General features: G+C 46.2%; 1 protein-coding gene across 1 annotated transcript in view; it reads left to right on the forward strand.

The window, feature by feature from the left end:
* The first annotated feature begins 477 nt into the window (after positions 1-477).
* Positions 478-18,624, forward strand: part of LOC135530893 (transmembrane channel-like protein 3) — a 37,278-nt gene continuing 19,131 nt past the window's right edge. The window contains exons 1-6 of the mRNA XM_064959066.1: positions 478-624; positions 1,482-1,525; positions 15,847-15,994; positions 17,504-17,613; positions 17,820-17,917; positions 18,413-18,624. Coding sequence (XP_064815138.1) covers positions 478-624; positions 1,482-1,525; positions 15,847-15,994; positions 17,504-17,613; positions 17,820-17,917; positions 18,413-18,624 — 759 coding nt within the window. The remainder of the gene's footprint in view (positions 625-1,481; positions 1,526-15,846; positions 15,995-17,503; positions 17,614-17,819; positions 17,918-18,412) is intronic.

Consider the following 18,624-nt stretch of genomic DNA (forward strand, 5'->3'; position numbering starts at 1 on the left):
TATCACTATCACATTGTAACCACTATCACTGTAACCACAGTGATTATATGGTCAAACCTCTCCTCTGTTTTGGTACCATGGCTATCACATTGTAACCACACTGTAGTGATTATATGGTCAAACCTCTCCTGTAGTGATTATATGGTCAAACCTCTCCTCTGTTTTGGTACCGTGGCTATCACATTGTAACCACTACTGTAGTGATTATATGGTCAAACCTCTCCTCTGTTTTGGTACCGTGGCTATCACATTGTAACCACTACTGTAGTGATTATATGGTCAAACCTCTCCTCTGTTTTGGTACCGTGGCTATCACATTGTAACCAGCACCGTAGTGATTATATTTCAACTGTTTCTGTATTACTTATAAAGGTGTCTGAATCCTGTTCCATCGCCAGTTTAACCTCTTATTCGGAACACAATGACCTGTCGCTAATCGATGCCATTTTGTGTTATTTATTAACATTTCCCCTCAGGATGGCTAAGAACTCCCGTCTGAGCCTCGCCAGCGCCTCTGATGAGAACTTCACCTTCTGCTGGAGAGTGTTCTGTGCCTGGGACTACCTCATAGGGAACCCTGAGGCTGCAGAGAGCAAGGGAGCCGCTATCGTCAACAACATCAGGGTGAGAGAGACACATGGTGCAAGACTCAGGGCCACATTTCTGTAAACCTCATCTTGCACTGATTTCATTTGAAAATAATTCTACAGCGTTACATGTAAACTGAGAAATACATCAATAGTTGCCTCTTTATGATGTACATTGTTGAAGTCAAGTTTAAAGTGTAATCACGCTGCCAGAATAAAATTTGTTGTATAGTCATTTTTGCACTTTGCACAATTATTTTTGCACTACGAAAATGTCACCCTCAATAGTCTAAATGGCCCTCCTCTACTCATCTCCTGCTTTCACTTATCCTGTGGTTTCAAATCATCACAAATGGAGGAGATGGAAAGAGGAAGCCATGTAACACATTTGTGATGCACGCTCAATCATCCTAACTGTTTTCCTTTCCTAGTCTCCTCTCCTTCATCTGCACTGAGCCATTGAGAAACACTACACCACTCCACTCCTCAGATTTGATTTCCAACGATCACAACTTCTTTCATTCACACACAGCACTCTGTAGAGTAGAAGTCAATGTACCAATGAATTACTGCTGATTTTCCTGAGGGCTGATCTATAATCTTGTCTAAACAAGAGAGACCTTTAACCTGCCTGTTGAGTTTCCCTGTACAGTCAGCAAAATGTAAAAGTAGATTCCTCTGTTTCAATAAGCTCAGTTGAAATCCTTAGATGCTTGATACAATATATAGTTTTTTTCTTCCTTTATCCTTATTTAAACTTTATTTTTAAAAGTTTTGTCTCATTGAGATTTACAATGTATTTTTCTACAGATAGATGGACAAGATTGCAGCAAATATGTAGTTACAGAAGATGGATGACATTAATCAATGCTAATTCCTTGCTCCTTTCTGTAGGAGGCCATTGTTGAGGAGCAGGAGAAAAAGAAGGATACTAGTCTGTAAGTATGTTTATTCTCTTGTCCTTTGAGAGGGTGGCTAAGTTAGCATCACACAATGATATTGTTTTCCTGAGAGTTGCTGACACCCTGGACCCGTTAATCAAATCACATCAAATCACATCTATTTATAAAGCCCTTTGTACATCAGCTGATATCTCAAAGTGCTGTACAGAAACCCAACCTAAAACACCAAACAGGAAGCAATGCAGGTGTAGAAGCACGGTGGCTAGGAAAAACTCCCTAGAAAGGCCAAAACCAAGGAAGAAACCTAGAGAGGAACCAGGCTATGAGGGGTACCCAGTCCTCTTCTGGCTGTGCCGGGTGGAGATTATAACAGAACATGGCCAAGATGTTCAAATGTTCATAAATGACCATCATGGTCGAATAATAATAAGGCAGAACAGTTGAAACTGGAGCAGCAGCACGGCGAGGTGGACTGGTGACAGCAAGGAGTCATCATGTCAGGTAGTCCTGAGGCATGGTCCTAGGGCTCAGGTCCTCCGAGAGAGAGAAAGACAGAGAGAAAGAGAGAATTAGAGAGAGCACACTTAAATTCACACAGGACACCGAATAGGACATGAGAAGTACTCCAGATATAACAAACTGACCCTAGCCCCCCGACACATAAACTACTGCAGCATAAATACTGGAGGCTGAGACAGGAGGGGTCAGGAGACACTGTGGCCCCATCTGAGGACACCCCCGGACAGGGCCAAACAGGAAGGATATAACCCCACCCACTTTGCCAAAGCACAGCCCCACACCACTAGAGGGATATCTTCAACCACCAACTTACCATCCTGAGACAAGGCCGAGTATAGCCCACAAAGATCTCCGCCACAGCACAACCCAAGGGGGGGGCGCCAACCCAAACAGGAAGATCACATTAGTGACTCAACCCACTCAAGTGACGCACCCCTCCTAGGGACGGTATGAAAGAGCCCCTGTAAGCCAGTGACTCAGACCCTGTAATAGGGTTAGAGGCAGAGAAACCCAGTGGAAAGAGGGGAACCGGCCAGGCAGAGACAGCAAGGGCGGTTTGTTGCTCCAGAGCCTTTCCGTTCACCTTCCCACTCCTGGGCCAGTCTACACTCAATCATATGACCCACTGAAGAGATGAGTCTTCAGTAGAGACTTAAAGGTTGAGACCGAGTTTGCGTCTCTTACATGGGTAGGCAGATCATTCCATAAAAATTGAGCTCTATAGGAGAAAGCCCTGCCTCCAGCTGTTTGCTTATAAATTCTAGGGACAATTGGGAGGCCTGCGTCTTGTGACCGTAGCGTACGTGTAGGTATGTACGGCAGGACCAAATCAGAGAGATAGGTAGGAGCAAGCCCATGTAATGCTTTGTAGTTTAGCAGTAAAACCTTGAAATCAGCCCTTGCTTTGACAGGAAGCCAGTGTAGGGAGGCTAGCACTGGAGTAATATGATCAAATTTTTTGGTTCTAGTTGTCACGCCCTGGTCGAAGTATATTGTGTTTGTCTTCATTTATTTGGTCAGGCCAGGGTGTGACATGGGTTTATTGTGGTGTGTTTTGTCTTGGAGTTTTGTTAGGTATTGGGTTTGTGGCTTAGTGGGGGTATCTAGCATAGTCTATGGCTGTCTGGAGTGGTTCTCAATCAGAGGCAGGTGTTTATCGTTGTCTCTGATTGGGAACCATATTTAGGCAGCCATATTCATTGAGTGTTTCGTGGGTGATTGTCCTTATGTCCTTAGTGTCCTGATGTCCTTGTTCTGTGTTAGTTTACACGAGTATAGGCTGTTTCGGTTTTCGTTACGTTCATTACCTTTATTGTTTTGTAGTGTTGTGTTTAGTGTGTTTGTCATTAAACATGAATCGTAATCTACACGCTGCATTTTGGTCCGATCCTTGCTACACCTCTTCGTCAGAAGAGGAGTTAGAAGAAGAACGTAACAGAATCACCCACCACAACAGGACCAAGCGACGTGTCAACAGGCAGGAGCCGCAGGAGAAGCAACAGCGGCAGCAGGAGCAACAAAAGGAGGAATTGACATGGGAGGATGTTTTGGATGGCAAGGGTTGCTACACATGGGAGGAAATCCTGGCTGGAAGAGATCGCCTCCCATGGGAACAGGTGGAGGCACTTAGAAGAGCAGAGGCAGCCGGAGAAAGGAGCCGGCGTTATGAGGGAACACGGTTGGTGTCTCCAGTGCGGGTGCATAGCCCGGTGCGGTATATTCCAGCTCCGCGTATCGGCTGGGCTAGATTGAGCATCTGGTCCCCATAACATGCCTTAGACCACTGTGCCACTCGGGAGACCCATCTTGTGTTATTCTGATTGGTAGAATCCAGGACTGTACCACATTCATTGATGATGCTCTTTGATTTAGGGGTCTAGCCTACTGGAGTCATGGATGTACAAATGAGGGGAGGGGGTGCGTGAATGTGGTCTAGTGGGGGGCGGGGGTTCTTTCTGGTGTCTTCCTGCAAGAAGGGGGGGGGGGTCTTCCTGTGGGGAGGGGCTCTTCCTGGCGCATACATCTACACATCTACATTTTTTTCCAGTGGCAGCCATGATTTTGCATATAGGGGAAAAACTGTATAAAAGTCTATGTTTTGCTATCCCCTGGTTGCTTTTGAGCCTCTTCTACCTGCGTTCTCCACTGGTCTCAGAAAGGACTGATTTACTGTCTCGCTCCCAGTCCATTGCTACCCCACACACAGGCCGACACTTCCTAGTGGCGTAACTCATCCTAACAGCCTTTTACTGTCAGAGATGACTGGCTCTAAATCACCCCTGCCAGAGCATCATCAGACCTGAGTAGACATTATAGAGGGATTAATACCTCAGGGAACGTTCGTTCACACCGCCCGCGGCCCTCTCAACCACACTATGTTGCCACTTCTCTCAGTCCATTTGAGTTAATGTCTATTCTAACTGGAGCTAATCCTAGGTGGATGCATGCACTGTACTGTATCTAAATTGTAGTTTCAATGGGAGATTTCAACCTAAAGTTCTACTGATTGGTTTGGAGAGATTTGAATTATAGTAACGTTAACATGTTGCCAATTTTGTGTGGTTTAGGTGGTGATCTGGTGAAGGTTGTGGAATGTCCAATGTACACTAATTTTGGTTTCAGGTAGAACCCTTTTGTGATCCATGTGGAACCCTTTCCACAGAGGGATTTACATGGAACTCAAAAGGGTTCCACATGGAAACAAAAGGTGTTTTCACCTGGAATCAAAAAGGGTTATCCTATGGGGACAGCAGAGAACACTGAGAGTGTACGATACAGGCAGCCAGGGGAGGAAGGACCTCCCTACTGAATCTGGTTCCTCTTTAGAGTTCTTCCTTCTAGAGTTGTTTCCTTGCCACTGTGCTTCAGATATTGGTTGGGCCTGGGTCTAAGCAGGTTTACTATAGAGCACTTTGCGACAACAGTAAAAGGGTGTCACCACACAGTGTCACCACTTGACTTTTTTCTATTATAGCCTGATTTTAAAATGGACTCAATTGAGGTTTTCTTTTGCCACTGGCCAATACACAATACCCCACAAGTGAATAAAGAATTAAAAGCGGAAATGTCTTGAGTCAATAAGTATTCAACCCCTTTGTTATAGCAAGCCTAAATAAGTTCTTAACAAGCCTAAATAAGTTCAGGAGTAAACATAGTAAACAAGTCACATAATAAGTTCTATGGACTCACTCTTTGTGCGATAATAGTGTTTAACAAGATTTTGAATGACGACCTCATCTCTGTACCCCACACATACAATCATCCGCCTTTTCCTATAGTCCACGATCAGCTCCTTTGTCTTGCTCACATTGAGGGAAAGGTTGTTGTCCTGGCACCATACTGCCAGTTCACTGACCTCCTCCCTATAGGCTGTCTCATCGTTGTTGGTGATCAGGCCTACCACTGTTGTGTCGTCAGCTAACTTAATGATGGTGTTGGAGTTGTGTTTGGCCACGCAGTCGTGGGTGAACAGGGAATACAAGAGGGGTCTAAGTACACACCCCTGAGGGGCCCTAGTGTTAAAGATCAGCGTGGAAGACGTGTTGTTGCCTGGTTATGGGTATGCTTTTAATCGTTAAGGACTGTGAAATTTTACAGTGTAAAAAATAAACTGAATGGAGCGAAGCACAGGGAAAATCCTACAGGAAAAACTGCTTTAGACTGCTTTCCAACATACCCTGTAGTTGCTTACCAAGAAGACTGTGAATATTCCTGAGTGTCTGAGTTACAGTTTTGACTTAAATCTACTTGAAAATCTATGGCAAGAACTGAAAATAGTTGTCTATGTAAGGACCGACGCTGGAGATGAGAAGCAAGTACAGGAAGTGAACATTTAATGGAAAATGGACATCAAACAAAACAAGAACAGCGTCTGGATGGGGGGAACAAAACAATAACAGCGTCGGGATGAGGGGAACAAAACAAGAACAGCGTCGGGGTGGGGGGAACAAAACAAGAACAGCGTCGGGGTGGGGGGAACAAAACAAGAACAGCGTCGGGATGAGGGGAACAAAACAAGAACAGCGTCTGGATGGGGGGAACAAAACAAGAACAGCGTCGGGGTGGGGGGAACAAAACAATAACAGCGTCGGGGTGGGGGAACAAAACAAGAACAGCGTCGGGATGAGGGGAACAAAACAATAACAGCGTCGGGGTGGGGGGAACAAAACAAGAACAGCGTCGGGGTGGGGGGAACAAAACAATAACAGCGTCTGGATGGGGGGAACAAAACAATAACAGCGTCGGGGTGGGGGGAACAAAACAAGAACAGCGTCGGGATGGGGGGAACAAAACAAGAACAGCGTCGGGGTGGGGGAACAAAACAATAACAGCATCTGGATGGGGGAACAAAACAAGAACAGCGTCGGGGTGGGGGAACAAAACAATAACAGCGTCTGGATGGGGGGAACAAAACAAGAACAGCGTCGGGGTGGGGGGAACAAAACAATAACAGCGTCGGGATGGGGGGAACAAAACAAGAACAGCGTCGGGGTGGGGGGAACAAAACAATAACAGCGTCTGGATGGGGGGACCAAAACAAGAACAGCGTCGGGGGGGGGAACAAAACAAGAACAGCGTCGGGGTGGGGGGAACAAAACAATAACAGCGTCGGGATGGGGGGAACAAAACAAGAACAGCGTCGGGGTGGGGGAACAAAACAAGAACAGCGTCGGGGTGGGGGGAACAAAACAATAACAGCGTCGGGATGGGGGAACAAAACAAGAACAGCGTCGGGGTGGGGGGAACAAAACAATAACAGCGTCGGGATGGGGGGAACAAAACAATAACAGCGTCGGGATGGGGGGAACAAAACAAGAACAGCATCGGGGTGGGGGGAACAAAACAAGAACAGCGTCGGGGTGGGGGGAACAAAACAAGAACAGCGTCTGGATGGGGGAACAAAACAAGAACAGCGTCGGGGTGGGGGGAACAAAACAAGAACAGCGTCGGGGTGGGGGGAACAAAACAAGAACAGCGTCGGGATGGGGGAACAAAACAATAACAGCGTCTGGATGGGGGAACAAAACAAGAACAGCGTCGGGGTGGGGGGAACAAAACAAGAACAGCGTCGGGGTGGGGGGAACAAAACAAGAACAGCGTCGGGGTGGGGGGAACAAAACAAGAACAGCATCTGGACGGGGGGAACAAAACAACATTACAACAATAATGCAGACACATGGGGAAAACTGAGAAACAGACAGATATAGAGGGGGAAATCAACAACGTGAAGGAGTCCAATGAGCGCTGATGCATATAATGATGGTGACAGGTGTGCGTAATGACGGGCAGCCTGGTGCCCTTGAGCGCCAGAGAGGGGGAGCGAGAGCAAGCGTAACAGTACCCCCACCCCCCTCTAGGGCCGCCACCCAGCGTCCCACCTGGGCAAGCCCGACGAGCCGGCTGAGGCATGGGAGCACGACAAACCGGCTGAGGCATGGGAGCCCGGCGATCTGGCTGAGGCGTGAAAGCATGACGATCCCATAGTGCCATGGGAGCCTGATGGGCCGGCTGAGGCGTAGGAGCCCAATGAGCCGGCTGAGGTATGACGTGGGATGGGAGCCTGCCTAGCTAACCGAGGCAAGGAAACCTCTCGAGCCAGCTAAGGCGTAGTAGCCCGTCGAGCCAGCTGAGGCACCCCCGGCAGCACCTGGACCCAACGTCACCACCAAAAACAAAAAACAAGAATTCCCTGATGCTTCAAATATTGGTCTCAGCATTCTGTAAGGACCAACACTGGAGACGAGAAATAAGTACAGGGACTGAACATTTAATGGAAAATGGACATCAAAAAACAAGAACAGCATCTGGACGGGGGGAACAAAACAAGAACAGTATCTGGACGGGGGGAACAAAACAAGAACAGCATCTGGACGGGAGGAACAAAACAAGAACAGCATCTGGACGGGGGGGAACAAAACAAGAACAGCATCTGGACGGGGGGAACAAAACAAGAACAGCATCTGGACGGGAGGAACAAAACAAGAACAGCATCTGGACGGGGGGGAACAAAACAAGAACAGCATCTGGACAGGGGGACAAAACAAGAACAGTATCTGGACGGGGGGAACAAAACAAGAACAGCATCTGGACCGGGGGAACAAAACAAGAACAGCATCTGGACGGGGGGAACAAAACAAGAACAGCATCTGGACGGGGGGAACCAAACAAGAACAGCATCTGGACGGGGGGAACAAAACAAGAACAGCATCTGGACGGGGGGAACAAAACAAGAACAGCATCTGGACGGGGGGAACAAAATGATATTATGGCAATAATGCTGACACGGGGGACAATACTGAGGAACGGACAGATATAGAGGGGACAATACTGAGGAACAGACAGATATAGAGGGGACAATACCGAGGAAGGGACAGATATAGAGGGGACAATACTGAGGAACGGACAGATATAGAGGGGACAATACTGAGGAACAGACAGATATAAAGGGGACAATACCGAGGAACGGACAGATATAGAGGGGACAATACTGAGGAACAGACAGATATAGAGGGGACAATACTGAGGAACAGACAGATATAGAGGGGACAATACTGAGGAACGGACAGATATAGAGGGGACAATACTGAGGAACGGACAGATATAGAGGGGACAATACTGAGGAACGGACAGATATAAAGGGGACAATACCGAGGAACGGACAGATATAGAGGGGACAATACAGAGGAACGGACAGATATAAAGGGGACAATACTGAGGAACGGACAGATGTAGAGGGGACAATACTGAGGAACGGACAGATATAGAGGGGACAATACTGAGGAACAGACAGATGTAGAGGGGACAATACTGAGGAACAGACAGATATAGAGGGGACAATACTGAGGAACGGACAGATATAGAGGGGACAATACTGAGGAACGGACAGATATAGAGGGGACAATACTGAGGAACGGACAGATATAAAGGGGACAATACTGAGGAACGGACAGATATAGAGGGGACAATACAGAGGAACGGACAGATATAAAGGGGACAATACTGAGGAACGGACAGATGTAGAGGGGACAATACTGAGGAACGGACAGATATAGAGGGGACAATACTGAGGAACAGACAGATGTAGAGGGGACAATACTGAGGAACGGACAGATATAGAGGGGACAATACTGAGGAACAGACAGATATAAAGGGGACAATACTGAGGAATGGACAGATGTAGAGGGGACCACACTGAGGAACAGACAGATATAGAGGGGACAATACTGAGGAACAGACAGATATAAAGGGGACAATACTGAGGAACAGACAGATATAAAGGGGACAATACTGAGGAACAGACAGATATAGAGGGGACAATACTGAGGAACAGACAGATGTAGAGGGGACAATACTGAGGAACGGACAGATATAGAGGGGACAATACTGAGGAACAGACAGATATAAAGGGGACAATACCGAGGAACGGACAGATATAGAGGGGACAATACTGAGGAACGGACAGATATAGAGGGGACAATACTGAGGAACGGACAGATATAGAGGGGACAATACTGAGGAACGGACAGATATAGAGGGGACAATACTGAGGAACGGACAGATATAGAGGGGACAATACTGAGGAACAGACAGATATAAAGGGGACAATACTGAGGAACGGACAGATGTAGAGGGGACAATACTGAGGAACAGACAGATATAGAGGGGACAATACTGAGGAACAGACAGATATAGAGGGGACAATACCGAGGAACAGACAGATATAGAGGGGACAATACTGAGGAACGGACAGATATAGAGGGGACAATACTGAGGAACAGACAGATATAAAGGGGACAATACCGAGGAACGGACAGATATAGAGGGGACAATACTGAGGAACGGACAGATATAAAGGGGACAATACTGAGGAACGGACAGATATAAAGGGGACAATACCGAGGAACGGACAGATATAGAGGGGACAATACTGAGGAACAGACAGATATAAAGGGGACAATACTGAGGAACAGACAGATATAAAGGGGACAATACTGAGGAACAGACAGATATAGAGGGGACAATACTGAGGAACGGACAGATATAGAGGGGACAATACAGAGGAACGGACAGATATAAAGGGGACAATACTGAGGAACGGACAGATGTAGAGGGGACAATACTGAGGAACGGACAGATATAGAGGGGACAATACTGAGGAACAGACAGATGTAGAGGGGACAATACTGAGGAACGGACAGATATAGAGGGGACAATACTGAGGAACAGACAGATATAAAGGGGACAATACTGAGGAACGGACAGATGTAGAGGGGACAATACTGAGGAACAGACAGATATAGAGGGGACAATACTGAGGAACAGACAGATATAAAGGGGACAATACTGAGGAACGGACAGATGTAGAGGGGACAATACTGAGGAACAGACAGATATAGAGGGGACAATACTGAGGAACGGACAGATATAAAGGGGACAATACTGAGGAACGGACAGATATAAAGGGGACAATACTGAGGAACGGACAGATGTAGAGGGGACAATACTGAGGAACGGACAGATATAAAGGGGACAATACTGAGGAACAGACAGATGTAGAGGGGACAATACTGAGGAACGGACAGATGTAGAGGGGACAATACTGAGGAACGGACAGATATAGAGGGGACAATACTGAGGAACAGACAGATGTAGAGGGGACAATACTGAGGAACGGACAGATATAGAGGGGACAATACTGAGGAACGGACAGATATAAAGGGGACAATACCGAGGAAGGGACAGATGTAGAGGGGACAATACTGAGGAACGGACAGATATAGAGGGGACAATACTGAGGAACAGACAGATATAAAGGGGACAATACCGAGGAACGGACAGATATAGAGGGGACAATACTGAGGAACGGACAGATATAGAGGGGACAATACTGAGGAACGGACAGATATAGAGGGGACAATACTGAGGAACGGACAGATATAAAGGGGACAATACCGAGGAACGGACAGATATAAAGGGGACAATACTGAGGAACAGACAGATATAGAGGGGACAATACCGAGGAACGGACAGATATAGAGGGGACAATACTGAGGAACAGACAGATATAAAGGGGACAATACCGAGGAACGGACAGATATAGAGGGGACAATACTGAGGAACGGACAGATATAGAGGGGACAATACTGAGGAACGGACAGATATAGAGGGGACAATACTGAGGAACGGACAGATATAAAGGGGACAATACCGAGGAACGGACAGATATAAAGGGGACAATACTGAGGAACAGACAGATATAGAGGGTACAATACTGAGGAACGGACAGATATAGAGGGGACAATACTGAGGAACAGACAGATATAAAGGGGACAATACCGAGGAACGGACAGATATAGAGGGGACAATACTGAGGAACGGACAGATATAAAGGGGACAATACTGAGGAACGGACAGATATAAAGGGGACAATACTGAGGAACGGACAGATATAGAGGGGACAATACTGAGGAACGGACAGATATAGAGGGGACAATACTGAGGAACAGACAGATATAAAGGGGACAATACTGAGGAACGGACAGATATAGAGGGGACAATACTGAGGAACAGACAGATATAAAGGGGACAATACTGAGGAACAGACAGATGTAGAGGGGACAATACCGAGGAACGGACAGATATAGAGGGGACAATACTGAGGAACGGACAGATATAGAGGGGACAATACTGAGGAACGGACAGATATAAAGGGGACAATACCGAGGAACGGACAGATATAAAGGGGACAATACTGAGGAACAGACAGATATAGAGGGGACAATACTGAGGAACGGACAGATATAGAGGGGACAATACTGAGGAACAGACAGATATAAAGGGGACAATACCGAGGAACGGACAGATATAGAGGGGACAATACTGAGGAACGGACAGATATAGAGGGGACAATACTGAGGAACGGACAGATATAGAGGGGACAATACTGAGGAACGGACAGATATAAAGGGGACAATACCGAGGAACGGACAGATATAAAGGGGACAATACTGAGGAACAGACAGATATAGAGGGGACAATACTGAGGAACGGACAGATATAGAGGGGACAATACTGAGGAACAGACAGATATAAAGGGGACAATACCGAGGAACGGACAGATATAGAGGGGACAATACTGAGGAACGGACAGATATAAAGGGGACAATACTGAGGAACGGACAGATATAAAGGGGACAATACCGAGGAACGGACAGATATAGAGGGGACAATACTGAGGAACAGACAGATATAAAGGGGACAATACTGAGGAACGGACAGATATAGAGGGGACAATACTGAGGAACGGACAGATATAAAGGGGACAATACCGAGGAACGGACAGATATAGAGGGGACAATACTGAGGAACGGACAGATATAAAGGGGACAATACTGAGGAACAGACAGATATAGAGGGGACAATACTGAGGAACAGACAGATATAAAGGGGACAATACTGAGGAACAGACAGATGTAGAGGGGACAATACCGAGGAACGGACAGATATAGAGGGGACAATACTGAGGAACAGACAGATATAGAGGGGACAATACTGAGGAACAGACAGATATAAAGGGGACAATACTGAGGAACGGACAGATGTAGAGGGGACAATACTGAGGAACGGACAGATATAAAGGGGACAATACTGAGGAACGGACAGATGTAGAGGGGACAATACTGAGGAACGGACAGATATAGAGGGGACAATACTGAGGAACAGACAGATGTAGAGGGGACAATACTGAGGAACAGACAGATATAGAGGGGACAATACTGAGGAACGGACAGATATAGAGGGGACAATACTGAGGAACGGACAGATATAAAGGGGACAATACCGAGGAACGGACAGATGTAGAGGGGACAATACTGAGGAACAGACAGATATAGAGGGGACAATACTGAGGAACGGACAGATATAGAGGGGACAATACTGAGGAACGGACAGATATAAAGGGGACAATACCGAGGAACGGACAGATGTAGAGGGGACAATACTGAGGAACAGACAGATATAGAGGGGACAATACTGAGGAACAGACAGATATAGAGGGGACAATACTGAGGAACAGACAGATATAGAGGGGACAATACTGAGGAACAGACAGATATAGAGGGGACAATACTGAGTAACAGACAGATATAGAGGGGACAATACTGAGGAACAGACAGATATAGAGGGGACAATACTGAGGAACGGACAGATATAAAGGGGACAATACCGAGGAACGGACAGATATAGAGGGGACAATACTGAGGAATAGACAGATATAGAGGGGACAATACCGAGGAACGGACAGATATAGAGGGGACAATACCGAGGAAGGGACAGATATAGAGGGGACAATACTGAGGAACAGACAGATATAGAGGGGACAATACCGAGGAAGGGACAGATATAGAGGGGACAATACTGAGGAACGGACAGATATAGAGGGGACAATACTGAGGAACAGACAGATATAAAGGGGACAATACCGAGGAACGGACAGATATAGAGGGGACAATACTGAGGAACGGACAGATATAGAGGGGACAATACTGAGGAACGGACAGATATAGAGGGGACAATACTGAGGAACGGACAGATATAAAGGGGACAATACCGAGGAACGGAGAGATATAAAGGGGACAATACTGAGGAACAGACAGATATAGAGGGGACAATACTGAGGAACAGACAGATATAAAGGGGACAATACTGAGGAACAGACAGATGTAGAGGGGACAATACCGAGGAACGGACAGATATAGAGGGGACAATACTGAGGAACGGACAGATATAAAGGGGACAACACTGAGGTACAGACAGATGTAGAGGGGACAATACTGAGGAACAGACAGATATAGAGGGGACAATACCGAGGAATGGACAGATATAGAGGGGACAATACTGAGGAACAGACAGATATAGAGGGGACAATACTGAGGAACAGACAGATATAAAGGGGACAATACTGAGGAACGGACAGATGTAGAGGGGACAATACTGAGGAACGGACAGATATAGAGGGGACAATAATGAGGAACGGACAGATATAGAGGGGACAATACTGAGGAACGGACAGATATAAAGGGGACAATACTGAGGAACGGACAGATATAAAGGGGACAATACTGAGGAACGGACAGATATAAAGGGGACAATATTGAGGAACGGACAGATGTAGAGGGGACAATACTGAGGAACGGACAGATGTAGAGGGGACAATACTGAGGAACGGACAGATATAAAGGGGACAATACTGAGGAACGGACAGATGTAGAGGGGACAATACTGAGGAACGGACAGATATAAAGGGGACAATACCGAGGAACGGACAGATATAGAGGGGACAATACTGAGGAACGGACAGATGTAGAGGGGACAATACTGAGGAACGGACAGATGTAGAGGGGACAATACTGAGGAACGGACAGATATAGAGGGGACAATACTGAGGAACGGACAGATGTAGAGGGGACAATACTGAGGAACGGACAGATATAAAGGGGACAATACTGAGGAACAGACAGATATAGAGGGGACAATACTGAGGAACGGACAGATATAAAGGGGACAATACTGAGGAACGGACAGATGTAGAGGGGACAATACTGAGGAACGGACAGATATAGAGGGGACAATACTGAGGAACAGACAGATGTAGAGGGGACAATACTGAGGAACAGACAGATATAGAGGGGACAATACTGAGGAACGGACAGATATAGAGGGGACAATACTGAGGAACGGACAGATATAAAGGGGACAATACCGAGGAACGGACAGATGTAGAGGGGACAATACTGAGGAACAGACAGATATAGAGGGGACAATACTGAGGAACGGACAGATATAGAGGGGACAATACTGAGGAACGGACAGATATAAAGGGGACAATACCGAGGAACGGACAGATGTAGAGGGGACAATACTGAGGAACAGACAGATATAGAGGGGACAATACTGAGGAACAGACAGATATAGAGGGGACAATACTGAGGAACAGACAGATATAGAGGGGACAATACTGAGGAACAGACAGATATAGAGGGGACAATACTGAGGAACAGACAGATATAGAGGGGACAATACTGAGGAACAGACAGATATAGAGGGGACAATACTGAGGAACGGACAGATATAAAGGGGACAATACCGAGGAACGGACAGATATAGAGGGGACAATACTGAGGAATAGACAGATATAGAGGGGACAATACCGAGGAACGGACAGATATAGAGGGGACAATACTGAGGAACAGACAGATATAGAGGGGACAATACTGAGGAACAGACAGATATAGAGGGGACAATACTGAGGAACAGACAGATATAGAGGGGACAATACAGAGGAACAGACAGATATAGAGGGGACAATCAACAACGTGAAGGAGTCCAGGTGAGTCCAATGAGTGATGATGCACGTAATGATGGTGACAGGTGTGTACAATGAAGGACAGCCTGGCGCCCTCGAGCGCCAGAGAGGGGAAGCGGGAGCAGGCGTAACAGTCTAGCAATGATAAACAACCAATTAGAGCTCACATCATTTTGAAAATAATAATGGGCAAATGTTGTACAATCCAGGTGTGGAAAGCTCTTTGAGACACTGTTTCTACAAAATATTGACTCAGGGGTGTGAATTCTTATGTAAATGAGATACTTCTGTATTTCACTTTGTCATTATGGAGTATTGTGTGTAGATGGGTGAGAGAATGTTTTTATTGAATCCATTTTGAATTCCGGCTGTAACACAACCAAATGTGGAATAAGTCAAGAGATATGAATACTTTCTGAAGGCACTGTAAATACATTTGATTTATTGAACTACTGTTTCTCTCTCTGTCTTCCAGAGCAGTCCTGATCAGTCTGCGTATCCTAGCCAACATCCTGGTCCTTCTCTCTCTGGCTGGCAGCATTTATATAATCTACTTTGTGGTGGACCGCTCCCAGAAACTAGAGCTGGAGAAGCCAGAGCTAACACTATGGGAGAAGAATGAGGTAGCTAGCTACAGTATACACTGAGTATACCAAACATTAGGAACACCTGCCCTGTGTCCCCTTTAAGGTACAGCCTCAGTTCATTGGGGCATGGACTCTACAAGAAAGTGTTCCACAGGGATGCTGGCCCATGTTGACACCAATACTTCCCACAGTTGGCTGGATGTTCTTCGGGTGGTGGGCCATTCTTGATACACATGGGAAACTGTTGAGTGTGAAAAACCCAGCAGCGTTGCAGTTCTTGTCACAAACCGGTGCGACCTGGCACCTACTACCATACTCCGTTCAAAGCTACTTAAATGTTTTGTCTTGCCCATTCAACCTCTGAATGACACACATACGCAATCAATGTCTCAATTTTCTCAGTGCTTAAAAATCCTTCCCCTTCATGTACACTGATTTAAGTGGATTTAACAAGTGACATCAGTAAGGGATCATAGCTTTAACCTGTATTCACCAGGTCACGAAAGTGTTCCACAGGGATGCTGGCCCATGTTGACACCAATACTTCCCACAGTTGGCTGGATGTTCTTCGGGTGGTGGGCCATTCTTGATACACATGGGAAACTGTTGAGTGTGAAAAACCCAGCAGCGTTGCAGTTCTTGTCACAAACCGGTGCGACCTGGCACCTACTACCATACTCCGTTCAAAGCTACTTAAATGTTTTGTCTTGCCCATTCAACCTCTGAATGACACACATACGCAATCAATGTCTCAATTTTCTCAGTGCTTAAAAATCCTTCCCCTTCATGTACACTGATTTAAGTGGATTTAACAAGTGACATCAGTAAGGGATCATAGCTTTAACCTGTATTCACCAGGTCAGTCTATGTCATGGAAAGAGCAGCTGTTCTTAATGTTTTGTAAGTAGGCTTACTCTGAGTCCAGGAAACCTGACAAGATTGTGTTTAACTTGGTTGATGGATTATGGCTACTGTATATCATTTTGGGCACTTGATTTCCCTGATGACCAAGACTAATGTGACAAGACTTCAATTACATCGTGCCTTGTGTTTCTCTCGCATCATTTCCTGTCAGGATGCTGTAATAAAGGCGTTAATGTGAACCTGGAGACCAATAGGGAGACTGCTATCACCAGCCACATGTATCACCATCTGTGCATGACAGCTGATCATTTAGTTCAGTTCAGGATAATGGATGTCTGTAGGGCTTTGATAATATAACTGTTTCCACTACCCTGATGTCACTGCCTGGACTGATAGTGTTTTCAAGACAACTGGGAACTCTGGAGAAGAAAAACAGGTCAAATCATGACATCAGTGATCTTCAGGTCGGAAAGTCAAAGCTCTAGAAAGATGCCAGAGTTTCCGACTTGGAATTCTGAGTTGGACAGCCTCTAGCTCCTAACTGCTTGCTCCTCCGATGCCTCCATATATTAGTGAAAAGAGAAGAGAAGGTCCTGATACAATGACTCCTTATGATGTCATCAGGCATATATGAAGGTGTCTATTTTATAACATGATGTCATATCCTGTTTCCTGTCCCAGGTGAGTGTGGTGGTGTCCCTCATCACCATGATTGCCCCGTCTGCCTTTGAGCTGGTGGCTCAGCTGGAGATGTACCATCCCAGGACCTCCCTCCGCTTCCAGCTGGCCAGGTCTGACTCTGGCAGCACCTCAAATCTCACTTCTTCACACTTAACATTGCGTTTCACAGATACAGTAGAGTATCGATGAAATTGGATTCATATTTTGACATGTAACTACACCGCAGCTGTACTGTTTGTTAATGTTGCTACTAACTTGATTTTAGCTTGTTTTCTTTCTTTTGTAATGCAGTGAATGTTTTGTCTCCTCGCCACAGAGTCCTGGTGTTGTATCTGGGTAACCTTTACAGCCTCATCATTGCCCTTCTGGACAAGGTCAACAGTATGAGTATGGCGTCAGCTGCTGCAGCTGTAAGTAGTCCTGCTGAGATTGAGGCGTTCCTAATGTGGACATTAGGACATATTGTGCCGTAGACCCCAATCAATAAATAAATGTTACTGTTATTGCTGATGTTAATGTCAATGCTTTTTAAAAATTATTATTAGATTTTTTTAAACTTTAGTTAACTAGGCAAGTCAGTTAAGAACAAATTCTTATTTACAATGACGGCCTACCCCAGACGGCGCCTTATGGACTCCCGATCACGCCTGGATGTGATGCAGCCTGGATGCTACTGTTAACAACAATCTTGATCTGTAAATGTGTGGAGGGTTTAGAAAACAAAGGAATGAAATGATGGAAATGTTCATACATTTAAAGCTCTGATTGACTGATGGATGGATAGACAGACTGACTGGTTGATTGGTTGATTGATCATCAATAGTTCTGATGGATTATTTCCAGGCCGCTGCCTCTGTGGTTTCGGGGAACTTGTCTGACTCCACGGCATTCATGGCGACCATCTCCCAGCCGGGGAGACGAGCCTCTCCACCCTCGTATCCGACATCTCCATCTCTGAAAACCACAACAGCACCATAGCGACCATTGCCATGGTGCTGGATGTCAACACCAGCATCAGCACCAGCAAGGTCACCATGGCAACCCTGTACAACCACACTGGGATGTTTGAGCAGAACAAGCAGAAGAAACCGGACGAGTGCTGGGAGACCTACGTTGGACAG

Source organism: Oncorhynchus masou, unplaced genomic scaffold (assembly GCF_036934945.1).
Source record: "Oncorhynchus masou masou isolate Uvic2021 unplaced genomic scaffold, UVic_Omas_1.1 unplaced_scaffold_1453, whole genome shotgun sequence".
NCBI classification, from domain to species: Eukaryota; Metazoa; Chordata; class Actinopteri; order Salmoniformes; family Salmonidae; genus Oncorhynchus; species Oncorhynchus masou.